Source organism: Copadichromis virginalis, linkage group LG15, assembly GCF_057382275.1.
Source record: "Copadichromis virginalis isolate Kocher_CV1m ecotype Utaka linkage group LG15, C_Virginalis_male_GT1.1, whole genome shotgun sequence".
NCBI lineage: Eukaryota > Metazoa > Chordata > Actinopteri > Cichliformes > Cichlidae > Copadichromis > Copadichromis virginalis.
In genome coordinates, this window is record NC_140632.1 from 11,783,258 (window position 1) to 11,799,385 (window position 16,128).

Sequence of the window (16,128 nt, forward strand, 5' to 3'; positions counted from 1 at the left end):
GGAAACGAGTCAAGACATTTCAATAACATGACCAGACAGGCAATCGCAGTCAAACTGAAACACAATATTCTCTTAGGACAGTTCAAAACTTTGAAATTACGGTAATCAATACATCACGCCCCAAAGTTGTTTAATATCCCTGACAAAGACAATGAGAAATATGAAGACAGCACTCCCATAAAAATCATAAGCTAATAAAAAAAATACAATATTGTGGCCATAAAATAAACAGTATGACAAAGATGAGAAAACAATCTTATTAAATGACCGCAGTGAGTCTCACCAAAGCCGCTATAAATCTGTAACTCTCTGCAAAATGCGTTTATTATTCAATATGGACTTAATATTTTCAAAAGCATAAAACTGAAACACAATTTGGTTCGAGCATGGGGAGACACACAAGTATAATTACATATCATGCTGATGGTTTTTTGTGTTTGTTTTTTTTTGAGGGAAATAAAGAAAAAAACAATTAAAAAAAGTCTGACTTTTACTACACAGGTGCAGATAAAGCTACGCTGAACTGTGAGATTTAAAATGAGACAATAAGGTGATCCACAACTTATTATTTTGTCAGAGATCTATATCTCTCAGGTTGAAACAGCAAGATCTGGGTGATTTCCTCTCAGTCCTCACTGTGCTGAGGTTCAATAAAGCTCTGTGGAGATGGATATGTAGCGTTTATGAACCTGGAGTTGAGTTTTGGGGCTTTACACGGGGATTTGAGTCAAAGCTTTCAAAGTTTCTCTTCGTGATCTTTTATTGATCTGGCTGTAAGCTTTACGTCAGTGTTTGAGCAAAACACAGCTTCACCATGTTGTGTTGTTCTTGTACTTAGCCCCATCCACTCTTTCTTTCTCCTCACACATTTCCCTTGCTGAAAAACCTGTGGATACTATGCTGCTGTCACATCCTTTCAGACACATGCACGCAAACTGAAAGTTGCAGCTGTTATAGCAGACACGAGTCTGAATACTCTGGCTGACAACTTAAAATATTCATTTAATCTTTGTTTTTTGTTTTGTTATTGCACTTTTCAGGCTGCTGTCATGAAAAGAGATCTCTGCAACACTGATTACTGTCCCTCTGGCAAGATCTATCATATCTCTTGCATGAGCGTGGCCCCCTTGAGTTCACAATCATATCTAAGTCTGTCTTGTTCCACTGCATGGGTTGTTGGGCAACCCGTGAAGTACCTCCCTTCGCTTTGGCTCCAACAGAGGTAGAGGTGGATATCCACAGATCAATCTTAGTCAGAGTTTCAATTATCTTTGCTGTATTTGATTTGCATTTCATTTACATGTGTGCAAATGGCCGAGAAAGACCTCAATAAAATCTCTTTTGATGTTAAGAAAAAATAAGAAAAGTGAAAAGGGAAAAAGCCTCCCCCCCCCCCAATTTTTATTTTCAGTGAAGGGAATCAGTAACCTCTTGAGTGATTACCCGGTAGCTGAGTACTAATAATTAACCAACAGATTAAGTGTTTGTTGCTGCAGCACAGCTGAAAGTAAAAAAATAAAATAAAATAATGTTTTTTCAAAGTCAAGTCTGTCAGGCAGCTGCTGGGCATTTTAACTCAGGGAAGAGTGATCACTGCTCCCTACAGCTACTCCTCCAAAGTCAATATCTATCCCATTTAGGAAATTGAAAAAGCTAATTAAAAGACAGAAATGAGAAATGTCGAGAGAAACTCGAGTCACTCAAAGTATGACGTTAAGCAATACTGAAAAGAGTCAGCCCACAAGTGTTAGATCCTAATTGAGGAGAAGAGCAACGTTCAATTTTGCCAAGCTCCCGTTTTTCCAATATTCATCTCTAGCTGTGAAGTGAAATATTTTTGGCTTGGAAGGATAAAAATATAACCTTGAGTATTTTACCATTTGTACGTTCGGAATTAAGCCAGGGGTGTTTCGGGAGGGCTGATTGAGAAACAAGACAAAGGAATTTAACAGCATGTGAGGCGACAAGAAATTCTGCAGTTGACAGAACCTAGTTTAAAGGGAAAAAAAGAGGTTAGTTAAAGCCTAGATGCTTCAGATTCACTAAATGTGTCGTCAGTATAACGTGATGTGAACAAGTCTGTTTGTGTTTTGATTCGGGCTGTTTCTAATCTACGTTACATCCGATACGTTTGCCTCTTGTTGTGCCCTCTGATACACGCAGTTTCTGATTTCTCTGTAAAATGCCAACCACCTTCAGCACGTTGGGTGACTGCCAAGGTATTATGCACATTAAATGCTGTCTGTCAGTTTCATTAGAAAATTCATACACTAAATACTTACCAGTAACTTCCATTAATCATGCTACGTTACCATTCTCATCATGTATATGCGGTATCATATAAAGATTTAGGAACTGATGCATTTTCATACTTTTTAACTCTAGACTCCTCCTGCCCTAAACCCTACCCAATACTTTAGAAGTGAACCTATCCTGAGTCTACAGCTTGATCTATCACAATTTCTCACTGAGGCTGCTGTGAACGTCAGAGAGAAACTCCCAGCAAAGTTCAAAAAAATTTCCTCCCAGAAGAGTGCAGTCTACTTTAGCTGCAGATGAATGCAAATGACTTTCAAACAATGCACGTTTAATAAATAACTCTGGTTGAACCCAGACAAAGAAAACCAGAGAGTAAGACATGACTAGAAGATTAAAATAACAGCATGCATTAAGTGCAAAGAAATTGGAAATGAAAATATGTATGAATGTGCTGCTGTAATACTTCGGATTTCCCTTAACGGGTATTAAAAAAAGGACATGAATATTCAAGGAGTGGGAAGAGTGTGAGTCAGTGATTTATGACATCAGGCACGGAACGGTTTTAATGAAAGATGGGTTAGGAGGTAACCAAAGCCTGAAGTCTGTCTGAACCCCGAATTCGTGTGCTTTCATTAAATGGATGAGTGGAATGTGTGAGCATGTGGAAAAGAGATATGAGATGAGTTAGTGAGCAACGTCTGTGTGTGTGTTACTTTCTTACCGGTGTGCAGTACTCCACCATTGGGTAGTTAAGCTTGTGACCCTTGGCGGTGCGCCCAGAAAAGAAGCAGCTCTGACACACGTCGTAGTTGAAATGCTTCAGACTGCGATACCTAGAGACAGAGAGAGGGCGAGGTGAAAAGTGAGATAAGTTGAGATGGGACGGTGTGTGTGTGTGTGTGTGTGTGTGTGTGTGTGTGTGTGTGTGTGTGTGTGTCACTTTCATGTCTTCAGGATGTGTTTCTGGGTGTGTGGGCACATATACACCACTACAACACGACTCCTCTCCAGGCTACTCCGGAGTCACCTGGAGAGCTGCTGTTTTCCAGAGTCACTCCATCAACCTTTGCTGCATGAATATGTTTATGTGCACACAAAAGTACATGCACGTGCACATACACACACACACACACAAAATGTGCTGACAGAGCGACAGACAGTTGGATTTTCACCAAAGCACAACAATGTGACAACAACTGTTGGGATGTTGTCCTCAGCAGCAGCTGTAGCCAGAAGGCCATTTAACAGCTAAATTGAGACAGGAGCCATTCAGACATAATAGCTTAAGTCTTTTATCTTTCTCTCCTTTCCAGCTCTCCCAAGGTTAGCTGACTGATGAGCTACGAAAGAGAGCTATATATCAAAGGATGCAACAGTGCGCATGACACCTCCAAGTCAAATTTGCCATTATGTACTGACACATAGCATATTACTGTTAAGGGGATGGGGGTGGGGTTTGAGTCACCTTCACTTAGAAGGTGTTGAGATGGCCCTCATTTAATTCGCCAACTTTGGGTAACCAGCAAACTTGTATTGTTTGGTGATCTCCTTTTTGCTATTGATCAATGTAGGATCAACTCAAGCGGTGGAAACCCCCCCCACAAAAACCCAACAGCAACAGCAGCCTTGGTGATAACTGATTAGCGTTTAGCATTATTGCCTCTTCAGTTACGTACTGGTAATTTTAAGCCCATGCTCTTGGTTGTAAATGTTCCTTGAATGGCCGATTAATGGCTCAGTCTCAAAACATTAACCTCCTAGGACCTGGCGTCCACATATGTGGACATCACATTTTGGGTTATTTAGACCAAAATACTCAATTTTGGGCCTGATATCCACTTACGAGGACATTATACTGCTACTGTTCTATCAGAATTTTAAACAAATATCCTCATATGTGGCTCTTATTTTTCATAAAAACTAAAATAATCTGGTAATTCTTTGTTTTTACATTCATCGGGCCCCAATATGCCCAAATATCAAAGAGAAATTAAAAATGCATGCCGTGGAAGAGTTCGGGTCTTAGGAGGTTAAAGTAGGACGGTAACCTCCTTCAAATTAGGGGGGAAAAAAAGACTGCATTTAGGTTTTTGCAACTGCCGACTTATTCCAAGTAGTTGCAGTGACTGGCTGGTCGGACAGATGTTGGGGGTTTTGCACTTTGGATTGAAGGATATTGCACAGGTCACCCTAGTGGGAGACAAATTGTCTCCAAACTCAGTCCAGCTCAGTGGCTAATCACTCAAAAACAGCGTGGCAAAGGTTCCCAAGTAACTGACATCTAAATTATAAACACACATTACAAACAGAGCACAACTCTGTCGCTTGCAGATAAACTGCTGTCCTGCAGCAACTTTGTCACTAATTGTGGAATTTCGGCTTTAATCCATGAAGTTCCGCCTGGTCTCTGTATGCAGGTAATTAATGTAAATTTCTGTGTTTGTAGACAGGAATAAATCTGTAATTTTCACAGGTTTATCTAAGTTAATTGCCGTTTTTTTGTTGTTGTTTTCTTTCTTTGGGGGGGGGGGGGGGGGGGGGGGTGTTCTGTTAATACCTTTGGTATTAAGGTTGTTATCAAGTTGTTATCTTCTTTTTGGGGAAAAAGAAAAGTACTTAGAAAACCAATGTGAATAACTATTTTCCACTTAACCACAAATATATTAATTTAATCAAACCATCCATCTATAAACTCTAATTAGTTTCCGATTCATTCCGATTCTTATTATTACATTTTGAATTTTTAGCCCCACAAAATATGTAAAGCCTTTGGGCTCCCAAGGATTTTGCTGTAACAAAGTGTGATGACTGCTGTCAGAATCAACAGTGCAAGAAAAAAAAATACATGCAAAGTACCAAGAGTGCAAATACGACTCAGTGGCATATAACCTATCTCACTAATTTGCAGAATTGAGTTAACATACACCCAGTCAAATCAAACGTATATGTCGACCCTCCTCATCCGAGGCTAATTTTAAACCTACTGATATTCTGAAGAACATGAAAAGTACTTGAAACCCAGTTGGTGCCATGTCTCAAGACCACACAAAATGCCTGCTATGCATTTTTCCTCCCCTTTCATTCCTGCTCCCTGCCTTTCCTTCCCACTATCGCGCTCTCTCATCGATCAATGACACAACTTGGGAGATGTGTGCTTCATCAAATGCCTGAGCGTATTTCTCTTTCTGCTGGCAAAGCAAGGTATCCGAAGGAGGCAATCCTGCCACCTAACCTTACTTAGAAAGATGGGGTTATTACCATCTCCGGCCACACAAAAAGCATTTCCATCATGCTGGCCAGTGGAAAACCTGAATTTTGTTTTGAAATAAATAAACCTGTTGATCTTTCGCTACCTGTGATTACTCAGTAAGAGCAGTAGCCAAATAAAAGACAGGCAATATTTAGAGCACGTGTTTGTGTGTGTCAGTACTGCACAGGATCACTGCCAGTTGTTAGCTGGGTGATCAGCTGTTTAAAATTTTTGAGAATCTGGTGGTGAGCTACCTGTTTGTGTGCTACCTGTTTGTGTGTATGAGGATGTCATTTTGTTTGTGAGTACTTGTGCAAGCTCCACTGCAAACCTCCGGATGGTATTTAGTCAGTGGTGTATCAGCTGCTGACATTTAGATAAATGCCTGCCCTCCAGAGCAGACCTGCCCTTTATGCTCAACCAGGAGAAAACAATGCAGAACACTTCTAGATTTGCTGTGTGTGTGTGGAGCCTGTTACAAGTTGCAGACTTTATCACCTTTATTTTTTTGGCATGTTACGCAAATGCCGACCTGAATGCTAAATAGGAATATGTGTATTTACCTGAAGCCAACAATAGGACACTCCTTGCAGATGTTACACTTGGCCTGATGTTTCGCCGTTTCTGCAGCAGCCACTCTGTGCAGGACAGGAAGCCAAACCATGGACTGAGGCTCCAGACGCATCCAGTCAATGAACTCTCTGGGCTTTAGCTCCACCTTATTGTTTACCTGGACATTTAAAAAAACAAGGGGGCAGGATTAAGAATTAGGCTTTTAAATCAAAGGTTTATCAATCATATGATTTGCAGTTCAATAAAGGTTCAGCAATGAGAGCTGATAAAATATAAAAGGCACTCTCTGCAGCATGGGAGAAAAACACGCAGACCAGAAATAACTAACAGGCAATAACTTCTGACTTGTTACCAAACACGCAATAAAGACGCAGACAAATTTAAGATGACCGTACATATTAAAGTGATGAGTCCCTGCGGCTCGTTAAGGCCTTGAATTGTGAACCAAGACTAAATAACTTTTATGAGCTCTTTATTCGTGTTTATTGGTTGAAATATCTTACAGTAAACAATGATTGAGTTTAACACCCTCTCTGCCCTACATACCCTATAGTTGCACTGTTAGATAACAGCATTGTTGCTCTGTGCAGATACCTTTGAAAAATGCTCTTAAACTCCTACTCATAAGTGCTGCTTTATACTTTTGGGGGTGTAACGTGTACAGTGCTATGCATGAAAACTGCAGAGTAAACAGTCTGCTTATCTCCTGTTTCAATAACTTAAGTTCTTTATTAGCTTAAAAGAACTTAATCAAATGTTTTAAATGATTCCAACAAGTGCCGTAATCCAACACAGGAATGTTCACAACATGTTTTTCAGCTGGATCTTTGCTCATCTGCAGAAAATAATGAACCCAATGGAAAAGTCAACACATGAAGCAAAGCTTTGACATGGCTGCTATTACTGCAAAACAAATCAAAGGCAACCTTTCCATCATGCCTGACACACAAAAGGGCAGCAAAGGGCAGAATGCATTTGCAACAAGAAGAGCAAACAATCAAAAGGAATAACATTAGTAAATGTCTTTGTGTGTTTCCTCCTGATCCCTTTTCAAGGCTTATGGTGTGCATTTACATATACTTCTGAAAATAAATTCCAGCTCAAATTTAAACCAAAGAAATCCTGTTCTGGCTGGACTCTCAATGTAAGCAGTGTCAGGATGTCTTTACCTTCTTTCAAAGCTTTTGTTTTACTGAACAGAATATATATATATTTTTTTACTTCTACTCAAATCAAAGTCAGGTTTCTAAGCTTTTTTTCCTTCACCATCCCAAAGTTTAAACTAACAAAATAAAGGTATTGTGGAACAGTAACACTTAATTTAAAATTATCTGTGGAACGGATAGAAAAAGGATAAATTTCAACAAACAAAAAGCCAAATATCCCCGTTTTCTGCTTCAAATGCCAATCTAAAAGGGAAATATTTGCACTGTTTATAGGAGTGTGGTGACAGAGAAAAACCCTATCCTTCCTGACTCTTGTAAATATGTCTGCGGGCCTTAAAACCCCTTAATATTATCTAAATATGTGGTTGATAACCTTTAAAGGGAAAACAGCTGAATACTTAGCTCACTGATCAAAGACAGGACATATTGACATGTGGCATCATTGATTTTATCAATCAAAACTGCCTTCAAATTATCCCAAAAAGCCATGGTGTACTCATTTACTCTCAGCCTTTCCCATTTATCCTAACTGTGTCATAAATGCAGACGACGATACTGTAAATCAGCAAATATCTACACTGGATATTGGTGAAGCTCTAGTTTAAATGCATTGTATCGGTGGCTCTTTTTACTCAATTATAATCTTGTAAATAATAACATGCTCCATGTAACATATATATCATTAACTGCAGGTAATCAAAGAAAGCTATATTTTGGTATTCTTTATGAAACTCTGGTTTTACACTGACATTGTCTTTAAAGTACTAAAGTGAGGTTTAACTTAAAAAAAAATTAACCTTGGGTTTGGTAACTGTTAATGTTTCTGAGGCAGGTTTGGGTTTTTTTTTAATTGAAGGCAGCTTTTAAGATTCAGATTCATAAATGAGAACACATCCAATTAATTCCTCACCTTTATGACTTCTCAAATGGTCTTTAACGCTCCTCCACTCTTTCATTTGATCTTCCCATGCACCACCTCTCCATCTCTCCTTTCCCATACATTAGTCTGATCTGCGCCTTCTCTCCCTCCTACTTACCATCTAACGGCAGAATTATAGCACTTACAGATTAATTGCTGGGTGTCTCGAAGGATGACTAGATAGATGGACGGATGGATAAATGAAGGAGAGTAACAAAGGAATGGCGAAAGAGGCTATATTTATGGCGGCGCAACTCATTTATCACAGACCCCATTAAAGGAAATGGAATAAGCGACTGCCCTGTCACTGATGGGGCTGACTGACACACAGGTGGCATGGGGCTTTGCTCGTCCATGTGTATGCATGTGTAAATAAAAGAGAGAGTGTGAGAGTTTATGTCTGCCTGGTTTCCACTTGCCAACCCGGCTGGATGATTGAATGATTAATGAGCAACTGGACTACAGCTGGCACAGCAATTCACGACCAAGTTTGTGAGCAATTTATGTCCATATAAGCTAGTGTGTGCACTCATGCATGTATATATCTCCTTGTGGATATGTGCGTATTATTATGACATCAAGGCGAGGCAGCAAGGTGTTTGCCTCTTTGCAATATTTCGAGAAGAAAACAGAGGGAGAGATAAAGTTTAAAACTGCCTCCCTCTGCTATTTTGGGAGGCGCTCGGCAGGAAATCAGTGAAATTTATAGCTTCCTAATTTTAATGTTTGGCTCCCATTTATGACCACCGAAGCACGAGCCAGGGGGAGGAAGAGTGAGAGAAATGAAACAGTGATTCTGGGGGGGATAAGGACATCATTAAATGCCAGTAATGTCCAGAGGTAAACTCGCAAAAAATGGTTAGCTGACTGCAGTAAAACACTAGAGGACAGCCAGCAGAGCACCGGAGGCCATTTGAGGCTTTGTGGTTGGTTAGCAGAGCTCAAACACTCAAGTACTTTTCTCAGGATCTGGTGTTAGGTGGCTGGAGAAGGTGAAAAAAGCTCAGATGCTCGATGATAATCATCCTTTGGAAGATGCACTGAATAATAATGTCATATAGCACACCCCACTGATAAAGCAGCCATGGAAGGAGAAGATGATATCAAGAAGGCCCTGAGTTAATGTGGTTATCCCAGCTGGACATTTGTCAAAGCTAAGAAGGCACCCAAAGAATGCTCCAGGCCATTCAGGAGACATGGACAACTGCTGCCTTAGCGAAAACCTATAGAGATCCTGTATGTGTCAGGAGTATCGGAATAAGCTGAGACGCATTTCCTCTAAACACTGTGGACTCTGTGGCTTTTAAACCCCACGCTGTGCCAAAAATTGGCCCACCCCAAATATCCGATCACCCGGCACAAACAGAGTAATATAGTGCACGCTGTTAAGTGCCAGGAGGACTGGATGATTTATACATCGGGGAAACCAAACAACCTCTGGCTAAGTGGACGGCACAACACAGAAGAGCTACCTCGTCAGGCCAGGACTCTGCAGTCTATTTACACCTACAGGCCAGTGCACACTCTTTCAATGATGAGGATGTACACATCCTGGACAGGGAGGAACGCTGGTTTGAGTGGGGAGTCAAGGGGCCTAAGGGTACATCTTTCACCATCCTAAAATGCTGTGATTGCAGCCATTCCCCAACTCTCTGTGAATGGTACTCATGGCCATTGATCAGTGGTCATGACAATGTGCATTTTAATGATCAAGAAACTGACCTTACAGCCCATTGTTCATTCAGTGGGCTACTTTCCCTCGTTGTGCAAAGGTAGTTTCTTGCACTGAAAACGCTACGTCAAGATGAACGGAATCAACTTTTTTTGGCAGCGCTTTTTAAGCTCATACCTTTCAGCTTTTTTAGATTCTGTAGCAGAAAGCTGAATCAAAAGAGTGTCAAAGCAGTGTCCACGCAAGAAATCTTTGTTGGATAATTGGAAAATCAGACTTTGGGCTCATTTTGTCCTAGCATTTCTATTCTATCTGCCCAGCACACATTTTCAAACCTTTATTTGAATTAGTCATTAATATGCCATCTGATTTCCCCCACCAGTTAAGCAATCACAATTTCACATTCAGACTGTTTTTGTCAAACGAAACAGAACAAAAACAAAGCAAAACAAGAAAATCATTTTCAGCTTATGTATTAGAGGTAAAACCAGTGAAATCAATAGTTTAAACACGGAGAAAAATCACTGATTAATCAGATTGAGGTTATAGATTTGTTACAAACAAAAACCCTGAACTTGTTATTCATTAACATGTGGGGAAAAAAAGAATTTAAATGGAATTTAAATGGATTTCCCCCCCATGCTTATAATCCATCCAGTGGTAAGAACACTAAAAGACTATGGCATGAACAGCTTATGTGCTTCTGTATTCTTCAGATGTGTGTAGGTGTACACTAATGTGATGTGTTAAATGCACATGTTTGTGTGTTTCTGTGTGAACATACATGCTGGAAGCAGCTGCGAACACTGGGTTCAATGTTGGAGCCTCCAAAGGCAGCCACCTCGCCCAGCTGTCTTGGGATCTGGATGGCTTCATGAAGCAGCAGTCCAAGCTGCCGCTGGTCGCACGTGTCACCTGCTGACGCCACCTGGCTGAAGAGGTCTGCAGAGAGAGGACAGGGAGGAGCGGTGAGGTAAAAGAGAAGGAATAAGGGAGAAAGTTAGAGCATGTGGGTGATATTTAAAATAAAAATAAGTATAAATAGAAAAGATGTAGAGAAATGGTAAATGGTAAATGGCCTGTATTTATATAGCGCTTTTCTAGGAAAGAGTGACAATATAGCAGAGAGTGGGAGGGAAAAGCGTTAGTGTATATGTGGGTGAGAGGGAGGACAAAAAGAATCAGAGAACAGATGCATTTAGTTTTTCCACAGCAGGCTTTTTTTCCTCTAATCTTTCCCTCCCCGTCTCCATCTTTCCATCCCTTCTCACGGAGATTGACAAAGCTCCGTACTGGATATGGATGCCTGCCCAATGACACACTATCTAAGCTACTCTGCATGTTGGCAACACCCCCCCAGATGAGGTTACGAAACATCGCTGGAGCACATGCACAAAATGAGCAAAGAAGGCAGAGAGTGTAATCCAGAGAAAAAGAGGAGAGGAAAAAACAGAGGGCATGACAGGTCTTTCTGCTCCGCTTGCCACTGTCTTTGATCTCTCTATGAAGCCTGGTCCTGATGCCAGCTCCTGCCATGACTGTGTGTGGGTGTTCATGGATTGCACATGCAAAAAAAAAAAAGAGAGACAGCAATTACATGTCTCTGACCCCATCCCCCCCCCCCCAAGTACACACCTCTTATGAAATCAGTCCAGTACAGATATACATCTGACATTTGCAACTGTCAAAAATGGGTGTCAAATAACAGGACACCTAGTTAGGTGCGTGCGCAATGCAGTGCAGCTATCTGCAAGGGACTGACAGTCAATGAGACCCTAAAAGAGTAAAGGAGGAAGGACGCAATCAACCATGCTAGATACCCTTCTCAGGCTAATAGAAACTGCCAGTGGAACGAATAGGCTCAGGGATGGAGTCCATGCCATGGGAAGAGAAAAGGAGGCGAAAGAGTAAGAAAGGAAAGAGGATGGAAGCAAGACTAAGTAAGACAGGACAAAAGATAAAGTGGAACTGTTAGCTGGATGAACAGTGGCGTGAGCAGTGACAGCAAAGGAAGACAGGGAGCGAGAGAGAGAGATAAAGCAGCAAAAACAAAGAGCAGGAAGCTAGGATGACATTCTCCTCCCAGTGCAGCAAGCCTATATTCACGCTCCCTAATCCTAAAAAATAAGGGAGAATAGAAAATTAAATAAAGAACAAGAGAAACGCGGAGGAGGTCTCTCATCCAATTAGACGACCCGATTTCTAACTCCTCTCCGTCTCGAGTTTGATTAATACTGCTGGGAGTACAGCCATCGTGCAGCAGTATCACTTGAAATCGGAGACAGGCTGGTCTCTTATGAAAGGGACGCGAGTGGGTTTAGATGCACGTGTACAGAATCAAACGTCACACCAACTCGCTGACACTTACATTTGTATTTCTCCTCCAGGTGTCCCTTGGAGAGAGAGAGCAGGCCGATCTTCATAGACAGTACCCGGATCTTCCCACTGCGACCACTGCAGACAGCACCACGGAGACACCAAGCAGACAGTGAAAATTAGTTACATTTACTGTTGCTGTGTGTTTCTGAGTATACATTCAATTTAAGTGTAGCGAGATCATTTCAGATTTGAATTACATGCAACAACAGAGACATAAAACCATTATGTGCCTGGAAAGGAAAGGATTGCGTGCAGGACGTTGTGAGTTGTTTGTGCTTTTTTCCCCTGAATGCGCACAAATGGTATTTAGAGTGCGGAGATGGTTGGTTTACAGTGTATGAGTGCACACATGATTATGCAGAGAGTACTGTATGTTCTGGCGAGAGCAGATTATATTGACACATGAAATTTGCTCCTAAATTAGCCCAATGCGTAACACGCCCACTGAGGCACTTGCCGACTTATGCATATGACATGATGACAGCATGAATATGTGCATTGTTGACATGACAGCTCCTTTAATGCAGTCTAATTTTAAACAAGTGCATCATTCATGTGCATGCAACAGCATGAAGTAGTAAGCATTGCTACAAATATGTACGGCAACATGTATCGCAGAGGGCATACGTACGTGTCATAAACATTAAGCAGCCAGTTGAGACACATGTCAACGCAGAGAGGCACGTTAACCAGGTCTTTGTGCTCCTGTTCCAGGCCGTCGTAGATAGAGGTTAGGCAGTTGATGACGTCGGGAACGGTAAGCAGCTGATTGTTATTGGTGAGTTTATGCTGCTCAAAGGTGTTCTGGGCAACGCTGAGGTCCAGCAAGTCCACTGCAGATGAATGGGGCGGTCGAGATATAGAAGGAGAGAAACAGCGAGGAGAAGGAGGCGGGAGGAAAATGGAAGAAAGGGACAAAGAAACACAGGACCATTAGTAACCTTTCCAGCTTGCTCACTGAGCTTTCAGCAGCTGCTCTGATTTTTTCAACAAATGTCAAGGTATCAGAAAAGGACAAGGAGCTGAAAATGGCACAGGCTACTTATAGAAGAACGTCTAAACTACAGACTTGACTGATATTTTATCAAAATAGGTTCATAAAAAAAAAAAATAAGTGCAGGGGTAGGCCAGAATTACAGACAGAAAATAGACGGATCCATTGAGGAGAAATGTGAACTAAAAAAAGACAAACGAGGAACAGAGATGAAATGAATCAGACAGAGCAGTCTCTCTGGAGTCTTGGCTCTAGAATGACAAAAACAAAAATGTAACCATATTTTTTATATAGAATTTCAATTATGCCTCCATCATACTGTCCCCTTCACTTACGCATCTGAAGCGCAAGAGAGATGGCAAAAAAGACGGAAAATCGAACGGAAGAGGATAATTGAATAAAAAAGCCAGCGCAGTGAGACAAAGTACCTAAAATATAAATAAATACAACAGAAGCTGCTGTATTTATAGTGCTTGAGCATGAACTCCCCATCATAGGAGGCCTTTAACTGTAACAGTGCAGTACTTCTTTTAGAATAAGGAAATATAAAAGCACTCATAGAGCGTAACGCCTCTCGAAGGACAAGGGTTATACTAAATATAACCAGCTTCGAGAAGCTGGTCAGGGACTTCATCTGCTCTGCACTACCCGACTCACTGGACCCTCTACAGTTTGCATACCGCCACAACAGGTCCACTGATGATGCCATAGCCCTGACACTACACACTGCCCTGTCACACCTGGAGAAGAGAGACACGTATGTGAGGATGCTGTTTGTAGATTACAGCTCAGCATTCAATACCATCGTTCCCTCGAAGCTGGACAGGAAACTGCAGGATCTAGGACTGAGCAGCTCCCTCTGCAGCTGGATCCTTAGCTTCCTGTCTGACAGACGCCAGGTGGTCAGACTGGGCAGCATCACCTCATCCCCCATCACACTGAACACTGGTGCTCCACAGGGGTGTGTACTGAGCCCTCTCCTGTACTCACTCTACACCTACGACTGCACAGCCACTAACAGCTCCAACATCATTGTGAAGTTTGCGGACGACACTACAGTGGTGGGTCTTATCACCAACGGTGATGAGACGGCTTACAGGGAGGTCGTCAGCGCCCTGACCCACTGGTGTCAAGACAACCATCTCACCCTCAACGTCGCAAAGACAAAGGAGTTGATAGTGGACTTCCGGAGGTGCAGAGAAGTACACACCCCCATCACCATCAACGGCGCTGCTGTGGAGAGAGTGAGCAGCTTCCGGTTCCTTGGCGTACACCTGGCTGAGGATCTTACGTGGTCAGTACACACAAACAAAACAGTGAAGAAGGCGCAGCAGCGCCTCTTCTTTCTCAGGAGACTGAAAAGATTCGGCATGAGCCCCCGCATCCTCAGGACCTTCTATCGCTGTGCCATTGAGAGCATCCTCACTGGATGCATCACCACCTGGTATGGCAACAGCACCGCCTACAACTGCAAAGCTCTCCAGCGAGTAGTGCGGTGCTCTGAACGGATAATTGGAGGTGAGCTTCCCTCCCTCCAAGACATCTACAGGAAGCGGTGCCTGAGGAAAGCGGGGAGGATCATCAAGGACTCCAGTCACCCCAGCCATAAACTGTTCAGACTGCTTCCATCAGGAAGGAGGTTCTGCAGCATCCGGTCCCGTACCAGCAGACTGAGAGACAGCTTCTTCCATCAGGCCATCAGACTGCTGAACACGTCATAGACACCTCAGCTTCACTACTGGAACTTCAACATTATGCACTCCACACTGTATATAAATGCCACTTGTTTTGCACATATTCAACTCTGTATATTTTATATATTTTATTATTATTATTATTATTATTATTTTATTTTATTTTTTTACTATTTAATTTGTAAAAATGTGTATACACACACACACACACACACACACACGTAGAAAAACATTTAGTATACACATCCAGAAATGCATACACTATTATATATTGTACATATATTTATTAGTTTCAGGTTGGCCATTCTTGTATTTTGCTCGTTTGTGTTGTTGTGTTTTGCACATCTCTGTTGATTGTGGGGCTCGCACACAAGAATTTCACTCGCATGTGCTGTGCCAGTGTGCCTGCACATGTGATGTGACAATAAAAAGTGATTTGATTTGATTTGAAATATCTGTTCTATGATGTTTTAATTACACTATGATGACGTCAGCCTATTTTCATTACAATATACTGATAATCTAGGGAAGTATATTAAACTTTGAGTGTCACTGTGAAGTCATACTGTTGTATTGAGATTTTTTTTTTTTAAAAAAAGCTCAGACTAAGAAACCTATAACATAACATTATTAAACAAAAATGCTTCCACAGTAAAGATATTGTCTCCATTTTCAAGAAACCAACAGCCGGTTTGGTCCTTTAAATCTGTTAAATATCTGACATTAAACCATGACACAACCCACTAATGAGTTAATAAGATAATCAAAACTGCGCTAATATCCTGCTCTTTAATATGACACTGGATCGAACAGCTGGCTGTCTCTGCCCGAAGTGCCGACCAGCACCTTTCAAGCTCACTAATTAACAAATTATATCTCATTTGGTTTTGTCAGCAAAAAAATAAAGTAGATAAGCAGTTTTCTCTAAATGTTAAAGCATCTCCTTCTTTGTTTTCTACAGCACATGTACTGCTTAATAAATACATGACAAGAGTCAGGATCTAGTTACATAGTACAAGAATATATTAATAGGTGAGGATGAAGCTCAGATACCAACAGGATTTTTAATTAGTGCTTTGCTTAGATCCACTGGCAGGTCAACCAACCAGGAGGTAAAATGCAGACAGTGGGATAATTACCACAGAAAGAATCATTAACATTTAAAAATCTACCGTACTTTATGGTCACGGCATCTTGTTTCAGATTTATCAAAAGATTTCAA

At 41.4% G+C, this 16,128-nt stretch overlaps 1 protein-coding gene across 3 annotated transcripts in view; it reads right to left on the reverse strand.

Annotated features, from left to right (window-relative positions):
* The window catches only part of utrn (utrophin), a 201,381-nt gene that overhangs the window by 31,939 nt on the left and 153,314 nt on the right, over positions 1-16,128 (reverse strand). For all 3 annotated transcript variants that reach the window (XM_085431917.1, XM_085431918.1, XM_085431915.1), the window contains exons 65-69: positions 12,850-13,051; positions 12,208-12,293; positions 10,624-10,781; positions 6,073-6,239; positions 2,981-3,092 (exon numbers count right to left, since the gene is read on the reverse strand). In XM_085431917.1, the coding sequence (XP_085288043.1) occupies positions 2,981-3,092; positions 6,073-6,239; positions 10,624-10,781; positions 12,208-12,293; positions 12,850-13,051 (725 nt within the window). The remainder of the gene's footprint in view (positions 1-2,980; positions 3,093-6,072; positions 6,240-10,623; positions 10,782-12,207; positions 12,294-12,849; positions 13,052-16,128) is intronic.